General features: G+C 37.5%; 1 protein-coding gene across 2 annotated transcripts in view; it reads right to left on the reverse strand.

Annotated features, from left to right (window-relative positions):
- Positions 1-4,584: 4,584 nt before the first annotated feature.
- SPINK5 (serine peptidase inhibitor Kazal type 5) overlaps positions 4,585-21,202 on the reverse strand; it is a 75,410-nt gene continuing 58,792 nt past the window's right edge. For both annotated transcript variants that reach the window (XM_040453359.1, XM_040453368.1), the window contains 9 exons: positions 20,980-21,107; positions 20,481-20,559; positions 17,447-17,574; positions 16,347-16,419; positions 15,131-15,258; positions 14,132-14,231; positions 9,710-9,840; positions 7,368-7,458; positions 4,585-4,885 (listed from right to left, as the gene is read on the reverse strand). In XM_040453359.1, coding sequence (XP_040309293.1) covers positions 4,877-4,885; positions 7,368-7,458; positions 9,710-9,840; positions 14,132-14,231; positions 15,131-15,258; positions 16,347-16,419; positions 17,447-17,574; positions 20,481-20,559; positions 20,980-21,107 — 867 coding nt within the window. In that variant the 3' untranslated portion in view covers positions 4,585-4,876. The remainder of the gene's footprint in view (positions 4,886-7,367; positions 7,459-9,709; positions 9,841-14,131; positions 14,232-15,130; positions 15,259-16,346; positions 16,420-17,446; positions 17,575-20,480; positions 20,560-20,979; positions 21,108-21,202) is intronic.

Raw genomic sequence — 21,202 nt, forward strand, 5'->3', positions numbered from 1 at the left:
ATTGGAATTCACTTTTCATCACTAATCCCATTACTATGTGCTAAAAAATCAGCACATGTACTCTCTGTCCTGCCACACACTTCCTAGATTTGGAATTGAATTATTCCACATATAAACAGAGGTGACCATTTCTGTAGGACATGAGCAATATTCTGGATCACTAGATGAAAAATCCATTCCTTTTTATCTGAAAACATAATCAGATAATGTTATTTGTATGAACAGCATGGAACTAGGGTTCATGAAGCCAGAGGGAATGGTGTAAGGAACATGAGATTAAAAACCACTTAGCTGAATTTGTATTTCTGATTTTGGGTAAGCTCAGAAAATCACTTCCCCCCCTCTGGGCTTCAGGATTCCCATATCTGAAACATGTTGGATAAGTCATCTCTAATTTTTCTCTAACTCTGTCAATTACATATTTAGCTGATAACAAAATTAGTTGGTTGAAAGTACAACGTCAATTACAATAGTACACTTCATAACATATTTTCTGGGCTCATGCTACTCTTTGCATTCCTCTTCAGCTGCAGCTTTTGCTAATATTTCTGAGAAACGCCTCATGAATCTATCTAGCCTACAGGGGTAGTGGGGAGGGAGATACATCTTATAAGTTCATATTTTCAAGTAACTAGTTTGTTTTCAGCTATTAGTGTCAGCAATTTTTTATTTGTACCAGGAAGAGTTTCGAGTTAATCTTGGGGGCTAGAGAAGCCACTTGTAGGTTTTAAGAATAATACCATCAGATTTGGATTTCAGAGCATTACCCTGCCTACAGTAAAGAATTCAATGGAAGGGAGAAGGCTGTAGAGGGAGATCTTTTATAAGGATGATATGGCCAGTCATGAAGGGATTGACTATGGCTTGAACTGGAGTTTATCGGATGCGGTGATTGACTCTATGGAGGATGAAAAGGAGAGGAGAAGACAGAAGACAATGTCTAGAGTTCAGGTTTGTCTCGTTTTGCTTTGTTCTGGTACAGTGTGGCTGCTTCATAGGAGTCTTCAAAAATTTAAACTGGGGAATTAAACAGATCTGTGTTTGGAAGAGGTCATTTGGAGTTTTTCATTTTTTTTTTAAAGTTTATTTATTTATTTTGAGTGAGAAAGAGTGCACACGCAAGCCAGGAGGGGCAGAAAGAGAAGAGAGAGAGAGAACCCCAAGCAGTCTCTGTGCTAACAGTGATCCCATGGGGCTCCATCCCATGAACCATGAGATCATGACCTGAGCAGAAACCAAGGGTCGGATGCTTAACACTGAGCCACCCAGGTGCCCTTGGAGTTTTTTCTTTGTTTGTTTGTTTGTTTGTTTGTTTTAAGAGAGAGCTGTAAAGGAGGGAAACAAACAAGTCTGTTGAAGGGCCATTGGAAAATTCTGTTGGAGAGAAAAAGAGGGTCTAAAATTCATTAAAAAATATTACAAGTACTGTAACAGATTAGAATGGCAAAAGTACATTGTTTTCTGATAGCTTCGTGATACAGGAGAAGCAAAGATATAATGAAAAGTAGTTAATAGCATAGAATGACTTGGAGGAAGACAGCACATTATCCCTCAAAATAATCTGGAAGGAGCTCTATGGTCATATGAAATTTCCATTAAGGATGACAAATATTTTGTTTGATTTCTTTCCTGGGACTAATCCTCATATGACAAAGTCCTTGCCTCTGTTCTCTCCTCATGATCAAAGAATGATTTATAGTCACATGTTATTTAGATAGAACTTTCATTTCAATACTGGAAAGAAAAAGGGACTTATGTGCCACAATGGCATCAAAGAAAGAACAGGAATGTCTTGCTATGTTTTTTTTTTTTTTTCCAGGAAGAAAACAGATACCCTCATCATTATAAAGACCACAGGACATATTGACTTCATTTACCATTATCTCTGTGTAAAATATGATATTGTCTTTGGTCAAAGTCAACCAAGAAGGCCACAAAGAATATTGGATTGGGGTACAAATGTGAGTCTTGCCATGTGCTTTTTTTCAGTTCCAAGCACACATTAAATGTTTAGAAATGTCAACATTTATTATTTCTCTTATTTTATTCTATTATTATATTTCTATTTTATTTTCTATTATCATGGAGTGAGAAGTGTGGTTGGTGTTTAAAAGTACAGAAGGGGACAAAGAGAAGACAAACATGTTACAAAGAAGAGGGACAACTGACAGATTCCTACCCATTAGTGAGTTCCAGCCCATGGGTCAAACCTGGTTCACCACCTATTTTTATAAATATACATGGAACACAGCCACGTATATTTATTTACATAATTTAAATTCATTTATTCACACAACAACAGCATAGAGTGGTTGTGACAGAAACTATTTATCCCACAAAGCCTAAAATATTTACTATCTGGCTGTTTACAGAAAAATTTTCCCTACCCATAGTGTAGATAAGTATTCTCCTTGGGTGTTTGTGTAGCCTTGAGAGAAAGAGGAAGATCTCAGGTGAGTCCCTTACATGAGAAAATAAAGGAGTTGACAGTGGTAGATCTACGAAAACCCATATTCTGAAAATGGAATCTGAAAGAGCATCAGTTATAGAGAAATGCATAAGTCTGTGAGAGTGACCAAGAAGAGGTGATATAAATAGTTTTGTTTTTTTTTAGTTCCAACACAGGATCATTTGTCACGTCCTGGTCTACAATTTTAGAGCTGGTTTGTGTAACCTCAGTGAGATGGGTCCAGTTTTCATCTGCCTACCATCCATCAAGACATAACTCAAGAAGCAACTCAAAAATTAGTTTACTTGATTATTAATGCAGCTATTTTGTTGTGACCGTTGTGACACAGATGACATTTTATATTCACCTCTAGTTTGTGTCCCCCCCACCAAAAAAATCAACTTTCAGCTTTGTTTTAAATTCCAAGTAACATGTTCAACACATTCACACTCAACCCCAATCCCTGCATCTCAGTCCACTCTCTATTTTTCTTGGTACCCATCCCATTCCTGACATCTGCACCCCCCCCACTTTACTCTTGACCTTCCCTGGGTCCCTGAGCCTTTTTCCATCTCCCTGTTTAATCCCACTCCAGACCATCTTATCCTCCACTCCATCCTATTCCTAAGCCACATTTGCCCTGGTGCTCAGAATGATTATCAAGGATTGGTTAAGTCTTAAACATGGGTAACAAAGTTTTTGTGCATATTAGCTAATAATGATAATCATAATAGAAAAAATAATGAAAGTTGAATATTTGTAAACGGTTTATTGTTTATATTTCAAATGTTCAAAGTGACATAAAAAAGCAACTACTTCTCAAAAAACAATATGTCTTGGCCATGAAAATAGAGTTTCTGGATTTCCGAGAACTACCCACTTAGGAGATACAATCTCATGTTAAAGAATCTCTAACCCATCCCTTATATCCTGGAATTGCCAAAGAAAATAGCAACATTGTTTTCTCACTTTTTTTTCTTTCCAGAAATGACAATATTTTCATGCTTGAAAAAAAAAAAAGGATTTATAACCTTCTTTTTTTTTTTCCCTGTTACCTTAATGATAACATAAGGGGAAAAACAGCATAGAATTGATTTTTCACGCAGTTACAAAGGACAATGATTACAAAATCCTAACTGTAATTGCCCTAGCAACAACTTATCTAAGAGAAAAGGGCAGAGGAAAAAAAACAAAGTTAACTCCCCAAATCCAAGTAGACCTACCACTCTGGGTACAGTTTTTCAGCTGAGAACAACTTCAACCATGATGGATTCTCCATAGCTTTTTCCCTCTAGGATGTGTTTATCCCATCTAGGTGCTGTCACAGGACGTCAGTATCAAGATGCTGAACGTGACAGAGTTTCAGCGCTGAGGCAGGAGCTTACAAGCTGTTCCATCCCACCCCTACCTCGCACTTGTATTCCCTGGTTAATTTCTCAAGTGCATTAGCTCACTGTCTCATTTCGTGGCCTCTAGCTACACGTAGCACTTGAAATGTGGTTGGTCCAAACAGGTATGCTGTGAATATAAAATATCAATGACCTGCTAAAATGAAAGTGTATATTGACTATATTTTGAAATGATAAGAGTTTTGACATACTGAGTTCTAAATAAAATACATTATTAAAGTTGATTTTACCCATTTCTTTACCTATTAGAAAATTTGAGATTACATGTGACTTGAATTCTTTTTCTATTGGATTGTGCTGCTCTAGAGACTTGCAACACACTGGTAATTCTCATCTGCTTAGTCTTCTCCCAGACTGTGATATAGGAAATGGTCAATAGGCAACACGACTGAATATGAGAAACTACTGGTTTGTGTCTTTGGATGGTATCTGTGTCACAGAGGTAGTTACGCTCTGCATGGAAATACGGAAGTTACATAGGAGAGCTGATAAAGTGACAGATACGGAAGGTGATTCATAACTGGTTTGGCTTTATACAGCTCTTGAATGCCTGGATCCCATACCTCCCTACCTCTCTTCTAGACATTTCTTCTAACTAGGACAGCAACTTGAAACTGAAAAAAAAGTGAGCATTTTGTGTCCACCAATAGCTTAGCAAGACAAAAGGGTAGTTTTCAGCTTCTGTAAAGCCTGTAAATCCAGGCAGTGATGAAGAAATCCCAGAAATAGTGTTCTGCTGGGTTTACTTTTATTGAACAAGTAGTTGAACAGACAGCATTGTGATCAGGAGATTTTCAAGCACAGACACATGGAGATATCTCTGTGCCCTTGGATCACAGATTCTAGGAGGAAAGAGATGGGAAAGACTGAAAGTCAGTGAGTCCATTCCCCCAACAGCACTGTATCATTTTCTATAGTAAATAATAAGCTCTGAAGAATTCTTTGTATATACAGATGGTGAGAGGCAATTCAGAATTAGGGCATATATTTTCCCTCATGGCTTTCACCAATTCTTCCATCATTTGTCCTGGAAGAGAAGATGGATAGTTTAGGTGCTAGAAACTCAGAGATATAATAGAGATGTGGGCTATACATTTATAGTTATGTTGTAGTTAGAGAAATCCACAGATTACTGCATTCTGCCAGGAACTCACCATTTAAAATCACTTCCACATTTATTCAATTGATTCAATGAGTACTGAACACCTAGTACATACTACCTGTTGAGACAGATACAAATACGAACTCTGTGCTTGATTACATGTGGTCCTCATGGTAATGAAAAGAGGTAGGTGTCATTAACATCGTTTCACAGAGCAGGGAACTGAGCTCTAGAGAAGGCTAGTGACTTGCCAAGGTCTCACATTTGGTCAGAACTTAAATCCAATTCCTCCAACACTAATGCTTTACTATTATAGCTTCTTTGGGTTGTAAGAATTTAATCATCTCTCTGATTTTTAGAAGAAGGCAAGGGCCTCAGGAAGTTTTCTTCCATATTCCTGTGCGTTATCAGCTGGTACCACCTGGAGCACCAGCAGCACTGTTGTTCCAAACCTAAACCTCCAGTTTAGTCCTCACATCCACCCCAGGAGATTTACTTTGGTTTGAAAGTGGAAATCTATGGTCTCGTTACATCTTTGAAAATCTTTGTCAGGAAATTTCCTTTCAAGGTAGCTAATTTTTATTTAATTGAGATATGTAATCCCTTTTCTAGAGCTCCTGGTTTTCAGAATCTCCTGATAACCAAGGGACAGTAGCAGAGCATAAGCTCTGAAGTCAGAAGACCTATACCAGACCCAAAATGTAATATTGAATAATTCTGGTAATTGCAGGATCTTCCCTGGGCTGATTTTCTATAAAATCGGAAAGATAATAATCCCTGTCCTAATCACAGGCCTACTGTGAAGATGCGCACAAGGAAAAAGCACATAAAATTCTGAGTTATATAAATCATAGTAGTTATCGTACAATAGAAAATACTTCTTAGATATTAAATGTAAGTATGCATTCTAGGATCCTCAATCTGTTATTCCAGGAAAGTTGTGATCTGGCGTTTAATTCATTCTTCAGACTCCAGACTGTCTTATAGAATCTTTCTATACAGGAACAAAGTTCAGGCAATAGGTTTCGACCTCCAGGACACCCATCATCATAGTCATCAGAGCAATGCTGGGCCATCACCCACCTGTACCACCTTGGTGTATCCAAGATCACACCACGAATCCTACAGAGGGAACTGAACCCATGTTCGGGACATCTTTTGTTCTAATGATTTATTCCATCATCTAACACCATAAATAAGTCCTGCTGTTAATAATGTCTGTTACATAATTCTAGTGGAAAGAACACACCCAAAAATGAAAGGAAGACACTCTCTTACAAAACCTTTTATAATGCTTAGCCCTGGCAAGATTCTTCCTTATTTGAATGAATACATCTGATCAGTATTTCCTATGGCAAATTCCTCATAAAGTACTTTTTGTCAACTTGTCTACATGAGATAACAGCATGATATGGTTGGAGGTGTGGTCTTTAGAATTCACATAAAGAGTATTTTTACGTCCCTGCCCTGAGTTATATGTAACAGGGTATGTTTGTGAGATGGGAGGGATAGTATATTCTGCTAATAAGGAACAAACCACTAAGAATTTAAATGTAATAGTTAAAAAAGAATTTATATGTAATAAGACAGCAAACACAATAATAGGAGTAGAGCAAAAGTTTATACCTTTTCTTTATGGATGTGTAGAATCCAGAGAAAAGAGATGACTGTCAAGCACACACGAGGAAAAAGGAAGGTCTCCTGATTTCACCGCTATACTCTGCCTACTCTACCTGGCCTTCTAGCCGCTAATGTAAAACCCAAAACACCTAGCTTACTCCTCTTATTTTTCCAGTTTGCCATGTCAAGCCTCACTGAGTAGTTCTTTTGAACATGGTCTCATCTAGTGTTGCTTCAGAGCCCCAAATCTGGCAGAGAGGTTTCCAATTCCATTATTGCCAAAGCTTTTTATGGCAGTGGAGTGGCATGAAACCAGTTGTGAATAATAAGAAATATTTTTTTAGTAAATGTAATTGATTAAAATATTTTGTGTTATTGAATACAAATATATATTTTAACATCAAATGTAAATTTATTAGGCTATAATTCGTTAATATTATTAAAAATACATAAGCACTCTACCAGGGTCTGTTACTCTAAGTTTATACTATGGACTCTTTGTCTAAGTTCATACTTAGACAAATGTCCCCTGACGGGACATTGCTTATAAACAATCTCTTAATGATCCCAGTAAACAGTAAATATTTTTAAAATATTAACTATTATATTATTATCCCTGCATATTTCAGTAATTACTTAATTATCTTCACAAGGAAGACATGACCAGTTCTGGGGTCACGTGACCCAGGGTCACTTCCCTAGCCGAGAAACGTCCATCAGCCAGTGGAAGACACAGAAGCAGAACCAATTGGCTCTGACACTGTAATCACGAATGTGGTGTACTTACAGATGCTGGCACATGAAGAGGTGTTGTTTCTGGGGTGCTGTTCTCTTCACACTTCCCTTCACTGCGTATGTGTGTGTTAGTCTGGCGTATTCTAAAACAGAACAGAGGAAATTTAAAGGCTGGAAAAACTCACAGTTATAATGAGAAAACAACAACAAGGATCAATGTGGGTGACATCTGGGCATCACACCAGAACTGAAATTAAAGGTAGGACCTGGGATCTGAATTCAACTATTTTCCAGTAGGGATCACCCAGGTTCAGTCCTCTCTTCAGATTCAGCTCCAAATTCATTCTCCAGTCCTAGATCCATTCCATCACATTTCAATCCACCTATCTACTTATGAAATTGTTCAATGTTGGAAATAAACCTGGAAACTATCTAGTCCAAAGCCATTATTTTACAGATGGGAAAACTAGATAATGTGGGATTACAAAATATAATACATATATATAATAAAATATGTAAAATATACTAAATATAGAATATAGATTTTATAAAATATAACAATACATAATCAGTTTGAATTTTATTGCTGGAAAAAATCTTAAAAGATATGAAATTTTAATGCCTCTCTTAAGAAATATCATATATTAAATGTCTACTCGTTTGCCTCTGTGATGAGAAACTCACTATCTATCAAGATAATTTGCCTTGTCTTTGGACATTGCTCAAGTCGAAATGGCTTCCCTCTAACTTCCTCTGAGAACACAGAAACCAGTACTATTCTCTCTTGCTTGGATAGCCTGGATCTTCTCTCCGTAATATGTATTTCCAGTTCCTTTAGGTAAAAAATCCATCCTGAGGCATGCTTTATTAATATTTTTACCATTGAAGTGTGTGACTCAATGTTCCCTTGACTAGAGTATCACTTGTTATGGGTTTATACAGTTAATGGAATGACTAAAGAACACTGGGTGGATAATTTAGGCTCTGACCTTTACAGTAATGGGAAGTTGAAAATTTTCTGGGCTGAAGAGAAGGCATATATAAAACAAATTCCTGAATGGTTGCATTCATTTCTTGAATGGAGATTTCTTAATTCTTAAAACTCTGTAAGATCCATGGATGGATTTCAAGAGATTTATGTGCCCATAGATAATAAACATACAAATTATTAATGTTGCTTCATTTTTCTTCTTTGCTGGAAAGAGGTAACTTTCTCCATATTGACAAAGAAATTTTTGATCCCCAAATGTTTAAAGAACTACCACCTTGGATACAACAGTAGTGTAGTGGAAAGAAAAGAAAACTGTATTTAGATCTAAACCAACAAGGTTAAAATCCTGTTTGATCTACTTCCTAGCTTTGTGATTTTAAACAAATTACCTAGACTCTCTGAGCCTCAGAGTCATCCTCTGTACAATATAGTGAGGATTCAGTGAGAGGATTAAAGTGCAAGTGCTTTACCTACAGATGTGAGAACACATAAAAAAGTCTTCAGATGTTATTCTAAGTATATGAACTGCAGAGTGTACCATCCTCACATTCTGACCTTTGCTTATAGTGTCCTCAGAAGACTAGAACATACATGGACTACAGTGTAAATCTAGGTGGGGTGAGGCAGGATGGAAAAGTCAAGATTTGTCACCATGCTTTCGCTTCGAGCTGGCCCAATGGAGGCTGGGAACGGAGGGGAGGGCAAGACAGTATTTGAGCAGAAAAGCAACAGAGCTAAAACCAATGATGACAGTATAAAAACAAATCCCTTATATTTAATTTCAAATAAAAATGGCAATTCTTCTTAACAACCTAGTGAAGCCAGCTGGCTCAGAGAACAGTGTGCACTTCTCCAGTGGAAAAACTGAATCTCAGAATGATAATATGCCCAAGATGCACAAATCTGAGAGCCCACAGCAAGTCTGCCATTTGTTCCCAGTTGCTTTCTTTTGCATGACACCACTTCTTCACCAAGAAGACCTGGAGAGGATCTGAAATACCTGGCTATCAGGTAGTCAATAGGCCCAGTAGAGATTATAGGCTGGGCTGACTCAACATAGCAATAATTCTCAACTTTTTCCTTTTTATATAGTGGGTGGATGATGTTCACATTCTCCTGAGTACATGGGCTAATAGAGACTTTCTCTAATTGTTATAACCCCACCACTTTTCCTTTCTCTTCCACTCAGTAAAATATGTAAGCAATTTAGCCAAAAGGATAATCTTCAGTCTTCTCTATTTTATATATGAATAAGATCTTCCACAAATTTTGAATTTTTAACTGTTATGGTTAGTAAATTGGTACAACACACCTCAAATTGCTATCAGTGCAGTACTGTGGGTCAACACCACAGTCAAGAACCTCTATCCTTGAAGATATAGTAGTGCAACTTGTAGACTTACAGGTTTTCATGACAGAGCATGCAGGGATTATTGTACGTCTGGCCATCATCACCACAGACAGGATGTAAATTCTTTGGGCAAAGGTAACCCATCTTGGGTAATACTCTGTAGTGTTTGCACATCTCAGAATCCTGAGCAAGCAAAACATAAATCAGATTTTGTCAATGGCACTCAAGAGGGATGGGCTTGGAAAAACCTTTTGATTTCCTCAGTCACATCTGAATAAAAGATTAGTAAAGGAACTGTAACATAGGTCATAGACACTCACTATTTAAAAATCAACCAATCCACTTCTAAATAACTCATGATTCAAAGTAATGTAGAAGTGTTTTGAACTGAATGATGACAAAACTACCAGATGTCAAATCACAGCAGCTAAAGCAGTGATATGGGGACAGTTGTAACAATTTTATAATTGGCAAAGAAGAAAGTTTTAAGATCAGTGACCCAAAATTCCATGTCGAGAAGCTAGCAAATAATAAACAAACTAAACTCAAAGAAAATAGAAGAAAACAATAATACAGAAGAGAAATTAATGAAATAGAAAACAGAACAAAGCCAACCACTGGTTGTTTAAAAAGATTAATAAATTGATAAACCATTTGCAAAACTGATAAAAAGTCAAGAATATACATTAGCAATATTAAAAATAAAAAGGGGGTTTCACTAGATATAGATATTAAAGCATGATGTGGATATGTTATAGCTATATGCCAATAAACATGACAACTGAGATGAAACTAATAAATTCCTTGAAAACCACTCTTTGAAACAGACTGAAAAGAGAAAATTTAATAGTATCATATCTGTAGCCACTCATAAAGAAATACTTGTTTGCTAGTATAGTTGTTTAGACAAATAATTAAAACATCCAAATGGACTGCTTTAGATTATGATGAGTTCCATATTAATAGATAATCAGGGAGAATTTAGACAAGCACCGTCTATGAATCACTGACAAAGGCAGGACTGAACCACATATATCCTTAGTATTTTTTCATGTATCTGCTGCTACAAGGTTCAAAACTACTAGGATAAAGCATTATACGGAAACAACAAAGACAGGCTGCTTCTCTTTTTTCTTCTTTTTTATACATTAAAAAAATTTTTTTTGATGTTCATTTATTTTTGAGAGAGAGAGACAGAATGCAAGCAGGCGAGGGGCAGAGAGAGAGGGAGACACAGAATCCGAAGGAGGCTCCAAGCTCTGAGCTGTCAGCACAGAGCCCGACATGGGGCTTGAACTCACAAACCGCGAGATTGTGACCTGAGCCAAAGTCGGATGCTTAACTGACTGAGCAACCCAGGCATCCCTGCTTCTCTTTTTTCTTATGTACTACAACAACTCTGAACCAAGTATGGTTGATTCTACCTTCAGAGCAGACCCAGGATCCAACCACCTCTCATGACTTCTACCACCACTGCTGTGGTATAAACTACCATCATCTCTTCCATTGATGACTGCTATGACTAACCAGCTGTCCAGATTTTGCTCTTGCCTCCCTGTAGTTTATTTTCAATATATTATGCAAAGTTATTCTTTTAAAAAATAAATCAGATCATATCACTCCTCTTTATAAAACCTTGGTTCAGAATGATAGTCAGTGTCTTTATTTTTTAAATATTTTTTAATGTTTTATTTATTTTTGAGACACAGACAGAGCATGAGTGGGAAGGGGCAGAGAGAGGGAGACACAGAATTTGAAGCAGGCTTTAGGCTCCAAGCTGTCAGCACAGAGCCCGACACGGGGCTCGAACTCATGGACCATGAGATCATGACCTGAGCCCAAGTCTGAGGCCCAACCAACTGAGCCACCCAGTATCTTTACTGAGGGGCCCCTCAGTATCTTTAGTCTGGTCTACAAAATCCTACAAAATATGGCCTTCTGTTACTTTAATGACCTCCTCTTCTATGGCTCTCTTTGAGGTTACTCTATTTCAGCTACACTGGATTCTTTGCTGTCTTTAACCCCTTCCTTGGAGCTTTGCTATTCTTTTCTTGGAATGCTGTCTTCTCACTTACATGCATGGAATCAATCCCATTAGGTGTTGGTGTAAATGTCACCTCAGAGTGCTTTCCTATACAGGCTACTTAAAGTTGTATCCCCCCCTTACTCCGATCCCAGTATTTGCTACATCGTTATTTTATTTAACACCCCCTTGGATTTACACTTTATTCATTCATGTTATCGATTACCTATGTTCTTCAAATATAAACTCCATGAGTGTAGACAGTGTCGTCTGCTGTGTTTATGGCTATCATTCTCATACACATAAATAATGCTTGGAAAATGTGGGTGTTCAATAAACATTTGTCAAATGAATGGATGGATGATGAAATGAATAATGGATATGGTTCTCATCTCCAAGGAAAAGCTCAGCTCAAAATGACATTGTACATTAGGAAGAATCTTGATGAGGCTTCTGGTCTGCTGGCAATATCTCATTTCTTGACCTAGGTGCTATTATCACAGGTGTGGTCCCTTTGTGATATTTCATGTAGCTGTACACTCATGAAAAGCATACTTCTTCTATATGACTATTATACTTCAGTAAAATGTTTAAAAAAAAAAAAGAACAGATTTTATTATTCCCAGTAGCCAAGATACAGAAACAACCTAAATGCCCATCAGTGGATGAGTGGATAAAGAATATGTGTTATAGGAATGCCTGGGTGGCTCAGTGGTTAAGCGTCCGACTTCAGCTCATGTCATGATCTTTCAGTTTGTGAGTTTGAGCCCCGCATTGGGCTCTGTGCTGACAATGCAGAGCCTGGAGCACGCTTTAGATTCTGTGTGTGTGTTTCTCTCTGCTCTTCCCTCCCTCATTCTCGGTCTCTTTCAAGAATAAATAAACATTAAAAAAATTAAAAAAAAAAGAATATGTGTTATATACACACCCATACACATCCACACACACCCACGCCACTGGAAAGAAGGAATTCCTACCATTAGAAAGAAGGAAATCCCATCATTTATGACAACTGAAATGAATCTTTAAGGCATAATGCTAGAGTCAGACAGAGAAAGACAAATACTCTATGATATCACTTATATGTCAAAACCAAAAATTCAAAGTCAGAAACAGAGTATAGAATGATGGTTACCAGGGAAATAGGATTGGGGGAAATGGGAGATATTGGCCAAAGGGTACAAATATTCAGCTATAAGATAAATAAATTCTGGGGGTGTAATATACAGCATGGTGATTATAGCTAATAATGCTGTATTATATACTTGAAAGTTGGTAAGTGAAAAATCTTAAATGTTCTCAACACACACAAAAATGGTAATTATGTGAGATGATGGCAATGTTTGCTAACACTACAGTGGTATCATTTTGCAACAAAGAAGTGTACTAAATCAACACACTGTACATCTTAAATTCACACAATGTTATATGTCAATTATATCTCAATAAAGCTGGGGAAGAAAGAACAGATTTGTGAATAGTTTATCTTCATGCTTATGGGATTCCTAGCGAAGTGTCTAATTTACTAGAAATATGTCATTACTATGTATTTCACTAGTGCAACTCATCTATTATCCTACTTAAATTGGGCAAATAATAAGATAAAATTCATGTTTGATACTTTTCTTTCTTTTTTTCTTGGTCATCGGACTAGGTGCTAAAGTCTCACTTTTAGGGGCCAATTTGATATTCTACTTCATGAGTATACTTCATGTTCTCTTACCCCCCTTTCCTCCTTTCTAGTCCCCACCTTGGCAAAGCTCTAAAAAAGCAAACAGTGGAGCGCTTGGTTGGCTCAGTTCATTAAGCGTCCAGCTTCAACTCAGGTCATGATCACATGGTTCATGAATTTGAGCCTGACATTTGGGCTCTCTGCTGCCAGAGCAGAGCCCACTTCAGATCCTCTGTCTCCCTCTCTCTCAGCCCCTCTCCCACTCGCACTCTCTCTCTCAGGCTAATTTACACTAAGGTATACATTACTGATGGCCTTCAACTTGTATTTTGAAGAAGCAAGTTTTAACCACTGTGAATTGCTGATTGGTGGAATTTCACAAGTTTGAACATGCTCAGCACACCACTCTGGGCTATTGGGAGGAAGGCTGGTTTGGGGATGGGGAGCAAAAGGAAGCTGGATGAGGAGTCTTTCTGGTCTGCTAAAATTATTTATTGGACCACATGAGCAATAAGTCACATTCATGTTTTAAAATGTTGAAAACGTACTAAATTGGCTTGGAGCAGGACTAATAATCTAAAAGTGCACAGAATAATATGCCCAGTCATCCCAGAACTCTCACTGAGCATGAAGTACAGACAAAGGATTTGGAGTTACACTGGATTAGCCTTTCCAAGGCCTTTCCATAGAAATGAAGTTCATGGAGAGCGAGTGGCAACACGCCCCAAGCATAGGTGCTTTAAGTTAATGAGTAGCTTTTCTGAAGCAGCCATTCTTACCAGAGAAGAACTGGAGGAAGCTGGGCTGTTTTTCTCTGCAGAAGATCTAATGTGGGATGACTTTTCTCGAATTCTTGCCCTTTCCAAAGCTTCTTTTTGACTATAGAAGAAGACAGAAGGTAGTTTAAAGGTATAGCCACAAAGACTACCTCCTATAACTTCCAGGGGGATGTTAAGTAACCCTGAATAAAATGTGATATAGAACATTCAACCAGAGGATGAGGTAAAGAAAGGTACACAAAGGCAAACTGGTTTAGGGTGCTCATCACTTAATCGACATATAACCTTGGACAAGTTGCTTCAATTCCTTGAGATTAGCTTTCCTAGAACATAAAAAGAGGGTAGTATTGATGATTCTTATCTCCAGGAACATACTACAAAGAGCTAAAAAAAATACTGATTATTATTATCATGTTCACACAGTGTTTTTCATAGTCATGTTCATTAATCTCTATCATGTCCAATGTCCCCAAATATGGTTGTTTGTCAAAATAACCTAGAAATCCTTTCTAAAAAACAAGTTCCTTAGCTCTGAATTTTCTGACAATATATTTTGTATTTTGTATTTTGTATTTTGTAAAAATCTATATTTCTTAAAAAGAAAGACTTCTCTGATGAGTCTGATCTAGTCACGGAACAAAGATTTGGAACAATTTCTTGTAGCTATGATCCTGAGAGTTGAAAAAAATTTTTCTTTTGAGTGACACAGTTAGTAAATATCATAGTTAGAATTTACACCTGGATTTCCTGTCTCCAAGTCCAAGTGTTCTTTCTCCTATACCAGGTGTTCTCAACTTTTAAGGGCCTTGAATCTAAAGACTTATTTTAAGGATTCCATTGATTTGTGTGCACACATTTATTTAACCAGCAGCTCCTAAAAATGCAATTTCCACATATCCTATCTCCATGCTTTAATAAAAACTCCTTTTTGCATTGAAAAATATAAAAATAAAAATGCAATTGCCCCACTGAAGAGGGTAACAGGATCCTCTTACTCACATGATAGTTCTGCACATGTAGCACTTGTTTTTGTATAACTTTCCATCAGCACCTCGCACGGGGTCATTCTCTCGCGTGCACATGAGCTCATCATTCCTCACGTACTCCCGAAAGTTACTGCACTCATCCTAGAAAATGAGAAAGGGCAAGTGAACAGGATTTTCCCCCTTCTTGGCTTGGTGGCTTTCTCAAACTTGATTTCAGAAAGTCTTTTCTTAGCTCTGAGTTCAGACTCAGTGCACTTCCCCTGACAATGTAGGCCAAGGAGCACCCAGACTTTAAACTTTCCATCCCCCACTTCATTCTGAATCTCTCTGCACTGGTCCCAAAAATGCAGGGGGGTAATTCTTGACAGATCTCCTTGTCTCCCTTGTCTCCCTTTCCTTCCTTGCTTCCTTTCTTCCTTTCTCTCATTTTCCACATGAGGTGTACTCTTGACCCAAGGACAATATCACAGGAATCTAATGCTACAAATGTGATTATTATTGCAAAGGACTGAACATGTCTTCTTTGCATTGAAAAGTAAATAGAAAAGGCAGCATCACACATACACACTATTGAGTCATTGATGCTCAGAAAGCCATCTGGAGGAAACAGAAAAAAGAGATCAAGGAAAGAAGCTGAAGAGGAAGCTTTGAAATTAGTTTATATTACCTGAATTGTAAAAATCAATGTCAACAAACTACCTGAAACCTCATTTCACATTTAGTGTCAGAGATAAGCATGCAGTTGAGGTTGTAAAGATTTTTATACTCTATTTTTCAATCCCTATTTCTCCCAAAGAGGAGAGAATAAAGCAATAGTGGACACACACTGCAGGAGAATTCTCTACAAAATTGAGAAAAATGTTAAACCTTAAGGACAGAAAAAAATGTTGTTATAACCAAAATGCAAATATTAGCAGAGTCTCTTTTCTTTGAAGCAAAACATTAGCATTTTTATTATCAAAAAACTGGAGAATGTAAGATGCTGAGGATAGATGGCAAAATAGTCATCTTCATATCTTTTAAGAAATAATCTTTGTGGGGTGCCTACGTGGCTCCGTGGGTTGAGTGTCCAACGTGAGCTCACGGTTTGTGAGTTCTCAGCCCAGCATCGGGCTCTCTGCTGTCAGTGTGGAGCCTGCTTTGGATCCTCTTTCCTCCTCTCTCTGTTCTGTCCCTCCCCTCCTCGTGCTCTATCTTTCAGAAATAAATAAACATTAAGAAAAAATAACCTTTGCGTCATTTGAGGGCTTGGTGTTTGAGTTTTCTTCATCGTTCATTTTTCTTTCATTAGCTTCTCGCTCACTGCAGAATAAAAAAGCCTAGATCATTTTTTTTATAGGGTTATTAGTGAGTTTTTTAAACTAAGTATTTCTCTAATTCTAAACCTTAGCAAATCTAACACCATTTTTCCCGTATCTAAAAAATATCTAATATCTATCTATATATATATTTACTAATGAGTCCTAATTGTTGGAATTGTCATAATTCATTTGTGGCAATGTTATCAACTTTCATAAATTCAGCTACTATGCTGTCACCCGAATGATATATGCTCCTAGAAGGCCATTGCATGCTTTCCTTAGTAAAATATTTGTATGGCCCTCATGTGGTGTGATGTTTCATTTCTCTTTTTTCTTTTTCTTATTAAATTAGAACTGAACTCTCCAATATTCATTTTCATTATATAGTTATATTGCTTTAAAATTTATAAATGTTTAAAAAATATTATCTCCTTGAATCCCCACAGAAAGTCTATTATGTAGTAATTTCTTCCTTTATATATAAGAGGAAGTGAAACACTGCAGAGTGAACTGGCATGTCCCGTGTTCCTCAGCTCCTGAAAGTCCGTGATTTTGGCACACTTTACAACAGCTGTCTCCCTGTCCCAGATGCTCCAGGTACAATTATGCTTCTCATTATCAAAATGGAAATTTCTTATGAGAGTGTTCTAGAAGCTTACTGTCCTCTTCTAAAGTGAAGGCCTACTATATTTTTAATGTGTGATGCCCAGGGTCTTAACTTTTAAATTAAAAAGAATTATCTCTAGGGCACCTGGGTGGCTCAGTCACTGGTTGAGTGTCGAACTTAGGGTCAGGTCATGACCTCATGATTTGTGGGTTCGAGCCCCACATTGGGCTCTCCAGTGTCAGAGCAGAGCCCGCTTCAGATCTTCTGACCCCTTCTCTTTCTGCACTTCCCTGACTCACTCTCTCTCTCTCAAAAATAAATATTAAAAAAAGAGACAAAAAAAAAAACATTACAAAAAAATAACTGTCTCCTCACAAATGAGCACAACGTGCCAAAATGATTGATAAACCTCTTCACGTACAAGATGCTCTGACACATAGCACACTTGTTGACGTGCATCTTGCCATCGGGGCCTCGAACAGGGTTATTTTCTCTTGTGCAGATAAGCTTTCCCTCTCTCACCATGTTCCGGAATTCATGGCATCGATCCTGAGGAAAAAAGAGATGTTACCATGATAGTCTGATCTCTAAAACTTAAAAAAATGTTTTCTAATGTTTATTCATTTTTGAGAGATGGAGAGAGACAGAGCACAATCAGGGTAGGGGCAGAGAGAGAGGGAGACACAGAATCCGAAGCAGGTTCCAGGCTCTGAGCTGTCAGCACAGAGCCAGATGCAGGGCTCGAACTCACAAACCGTGAAATCATGACCTGAGCCAAAGTCGAACGCTCAACCGACTAAGCCACCCAGGCACCCCTGATCTCTAGAACTTTAAGTGTAACTTGCGAGATATAAACTTATAATACTTAAGGGGGGAAATAAAAATCTAGAGACAACAAAATGTTGGAGATGGAATGTGTTTCAAAGGAACTTTATTCAATATCTGCTTATGAAGTTAGAATCCTCTCCATAGCATCCCAGTGGAATTTTACTACTGTGTCAGGCAGCCTGTAGTGTGTTAACACAATTTGCAGCAGGCTGAGTGCTACACCTGTCTCCCTGCACCTCTACGTAATATTCCACACATACAAAAGCCCTGGAGTGAACTGAAAGATGCTCTCTTGGCAAAAATCAAGTCTGTATTATCATATGCCAGGCATTTTGTTGTATGCTGTAGTCGATTTCCTTTGGTTGTCATAAAAAAACCTAGAAGATGAACATTCATTATCCTCATTTTACAGATGAGAAAATAAGGCTCAAAGTGATGAAGTAATTAAAGTCAACATTGGAATTGTGTTCAGAAATCTGTTAACAAGCTTTCCCGTCTTCTGGGCTTTCACCTGGCAGAGAATAAAACTCCTAAGCACTTGTAAGAAGGTAATGTGGCTTTGTACATTCATTGAAAAATAAGAACCTTAAAAAAAAGGCAATGGAACGGAGTCCAAAGGATCTGGAAATTTTTGGACATCTACAGAAATCTGTAAGTTCAAAGAGCCAAAGTAGAGACATGGGAAGATGCCCTTGAAAGACACCGCTAGTAACCTAGATGATAGTTAACCTTCTTTCTTTAAAGTGTGATACCCATGAACAACTCCAGAACTACTTTTAACTGCAGCAGTAAAAAAGTCCTCTGGAATTGAATACTTGATCCAAATACTAAATATCTCACAGCCATCATTTTTGGGAGTTGCTGGAATTATTTCCTTTTCCATACACTCCAAATGCCACACACTTATATGTTTATGATAGCACCATATTGCAATCTTTGCTTTATGGGTGCAATCTCTGGCTTTTCTATTTATTACCTCTGTGTAGTTAACTTCCCTTGAGTTTTTCTAAACTGAAAAATTGCAACAGTACCGCCTACTGCATTGATTTTGGGAAGGCCTGTTTATTAGTGTTTTTAAGGAGGTATAACTGACGTACAATATTATACTAGTTTCAGGTATACAACATAGTGATTTGGCACTTGCATACTTTGCAAAATGGTCATCACAATAAATCTAGTTACCATCTGTTACCATATAAAGTTAATACATTGTTACTGACTATACTCCCCATGTGTACTTTATATCCCCGTGACATTTATTCTAGAACCAAAAGTTTCTACTGGGCTGGTTTATATGATGATGCATGTGTTCTGTGAAAAATTTTACTTTGCATTTGTAGGTAAGACCATAGTTCTCTTTTTGCCACAAAACACACACAGACAATGTCTGGATATTTTTCATATATGAATGTAGACAGTATTTTTTGTTTGAAATTTGTAAAATAGATATTAAAAAAAGAAAAATATTGACCAGGATTACAAATAGAATAGATGGCTCGAAGAGATCATTTAGAGTTGGAGAACAAAATCTTTTCTCAAGCCCATTCATTTACCAAAATGCACATGCCCAACATATTTTTAAAAAATGAAAATTATTATTCATGGTTTATTTTGTAAGTCAGTATAGACCTAATGAAAAGTTCCCTCATTAATGGGAAAACTTCCCTGGGGAAACTTCACAATTTCTCTTTTCTAATTGGAGTCCATAGATGGATTGGAGGAGATTGTGCTGTGTCACAGTCTATGTGTTAGTATTATAAAGCAGTGAACATTGTTTTTTCTATTATTTTTTTAATGTTTATTTTTGAGAGAGAGAGAGAGAGAGAGAGAGACAGAGACAGAGACAGAGACATGGGGCTCAACTCACAAAACAGGAGATCATGACCTGAGTTGAAATAAAGAGTCTGATGCTTAACCGACTGAGACACCCCATTGCTCCTTGAACATTATTTTTAAAGCCCAAATTGGGGGCACATGTGTGGCTCAGTTGGTTAAGGATCTGACTTGGGCTCCGGTCATGATCTCACGGTTTGTGGGTTTGAGCCCTGCAGTGGGCTCTGTGCTGACAGCTCAAAGCCTGGAGTCTGCTTCAGACTTCAGTGAGTCTGGGTCTCCCTCTTTCTCTGCCCCTCCCCCACTAGTTCTCTCTCTCTCTCTCTCTCTCTCTCTCTCTCTCTCTCTCTCAAAAATGAGTAAACATTAAAAAAATTAAAAAAAAATTTAAAGCCCAAATTGAATACAAGATGACACTGGACCACCAAGTCAAGAATTTATCATCAGAGCTCCAAGTTTTTGATATTTGCTTTCTTGTTTGTAATTTTGGTGTCTGTTTGCTTAATTGTTTGTTTATTTGTTTGTTTTAAAACCTCAGAGAAGAAATCCCCTTGATAACAACCAAAACTTGACACTTGTCACTGGTCCTGCAAACAGGTGGTTACGTGCATCAGAGTTGCTTTTAGGGCACTGGTTCACATGCTGTTTCTTTGCCACATCTGGCCATGGTTTCCTGTTTATCATTATGCCCACAATGAGTGAGTTCAGTTGGCATTCCATCAATATTTGTTGAAAGAATTAACCTTACAATCAAGCATCCAGCTTTAAGTGTTAGGATGTCTAACACGCACTACCTGGTTTTCATTGCTCTTTTCCCCTGTGTTTCTCATGTTGTCCTCCTCTTTCTTTTTTTTTTCAGCTGCTTCCCTTTCCCTTGAAGAAAAAAATGGGGGAAAAAAAAAACAAAAACATTTCAGTAGAGTGAACAAACACCTCATTAATAATTAGATCGGTTTTATTTTTTTCATTAAAAAACATTTTTTTAATGTTTATTTATTTTTGAGCGAGAGAGATAAACAGAGCATGAGTGGAGAAGGAGCAGAAAGAGAGAGTCATGGAACCCGAAGCAGGCTTCAGGCCCTGAGCTGTTAGCACAGAGCCTGATGCAGGCCTCGAACTTATGAACCACAAAATCATTACTTGAGTCAAAGTCAGATACTTAACTGACTAAGCCACCCAGTCGCCCTGATCTGTTTTAAAAAAAAAGTCATTTTCTCAAACTGATGAGAAAGGAGAAACGGTTATTATACTGTAATATTCACAATTAAAGCCCCATTTTTGAAAAATACTCACAGTTTGTCCTTACACATGGCACATTTATTGCCGTGTGTTTTGCCATCTGGACCCCGAACAGGGTCACTTTCTCGGGTGCAGATAAGTTGCCCATTTTTCATTTGGCTTCTAAACTCATCACACGTATCCTAAAAATAAGGAAAGATGATATTGGAAATGACTATTTTCACATAGTATTTGATTGGGCTTGAAAGTCTGAAGATTTTGACTCAAGAGTCAGGAA

The sequence above is a fragment of the Herpailurus yagouaroundi genome, unplaced genomic scaffold (assembly GCF_014898765.1).
Source record: "Herpailurus yagouaroundi ecotype Mexico unplaced genomic scaffold, PumYag 29, whole genome shotgun sequence".
Classification (NCBI taxonomy): domain Eukaryota; kingdom Metazoa; phylum Chordata; class Mammalia; order Carnivora; family Felidae; genus Herpailurus; species Herpailurus yagouaroundi.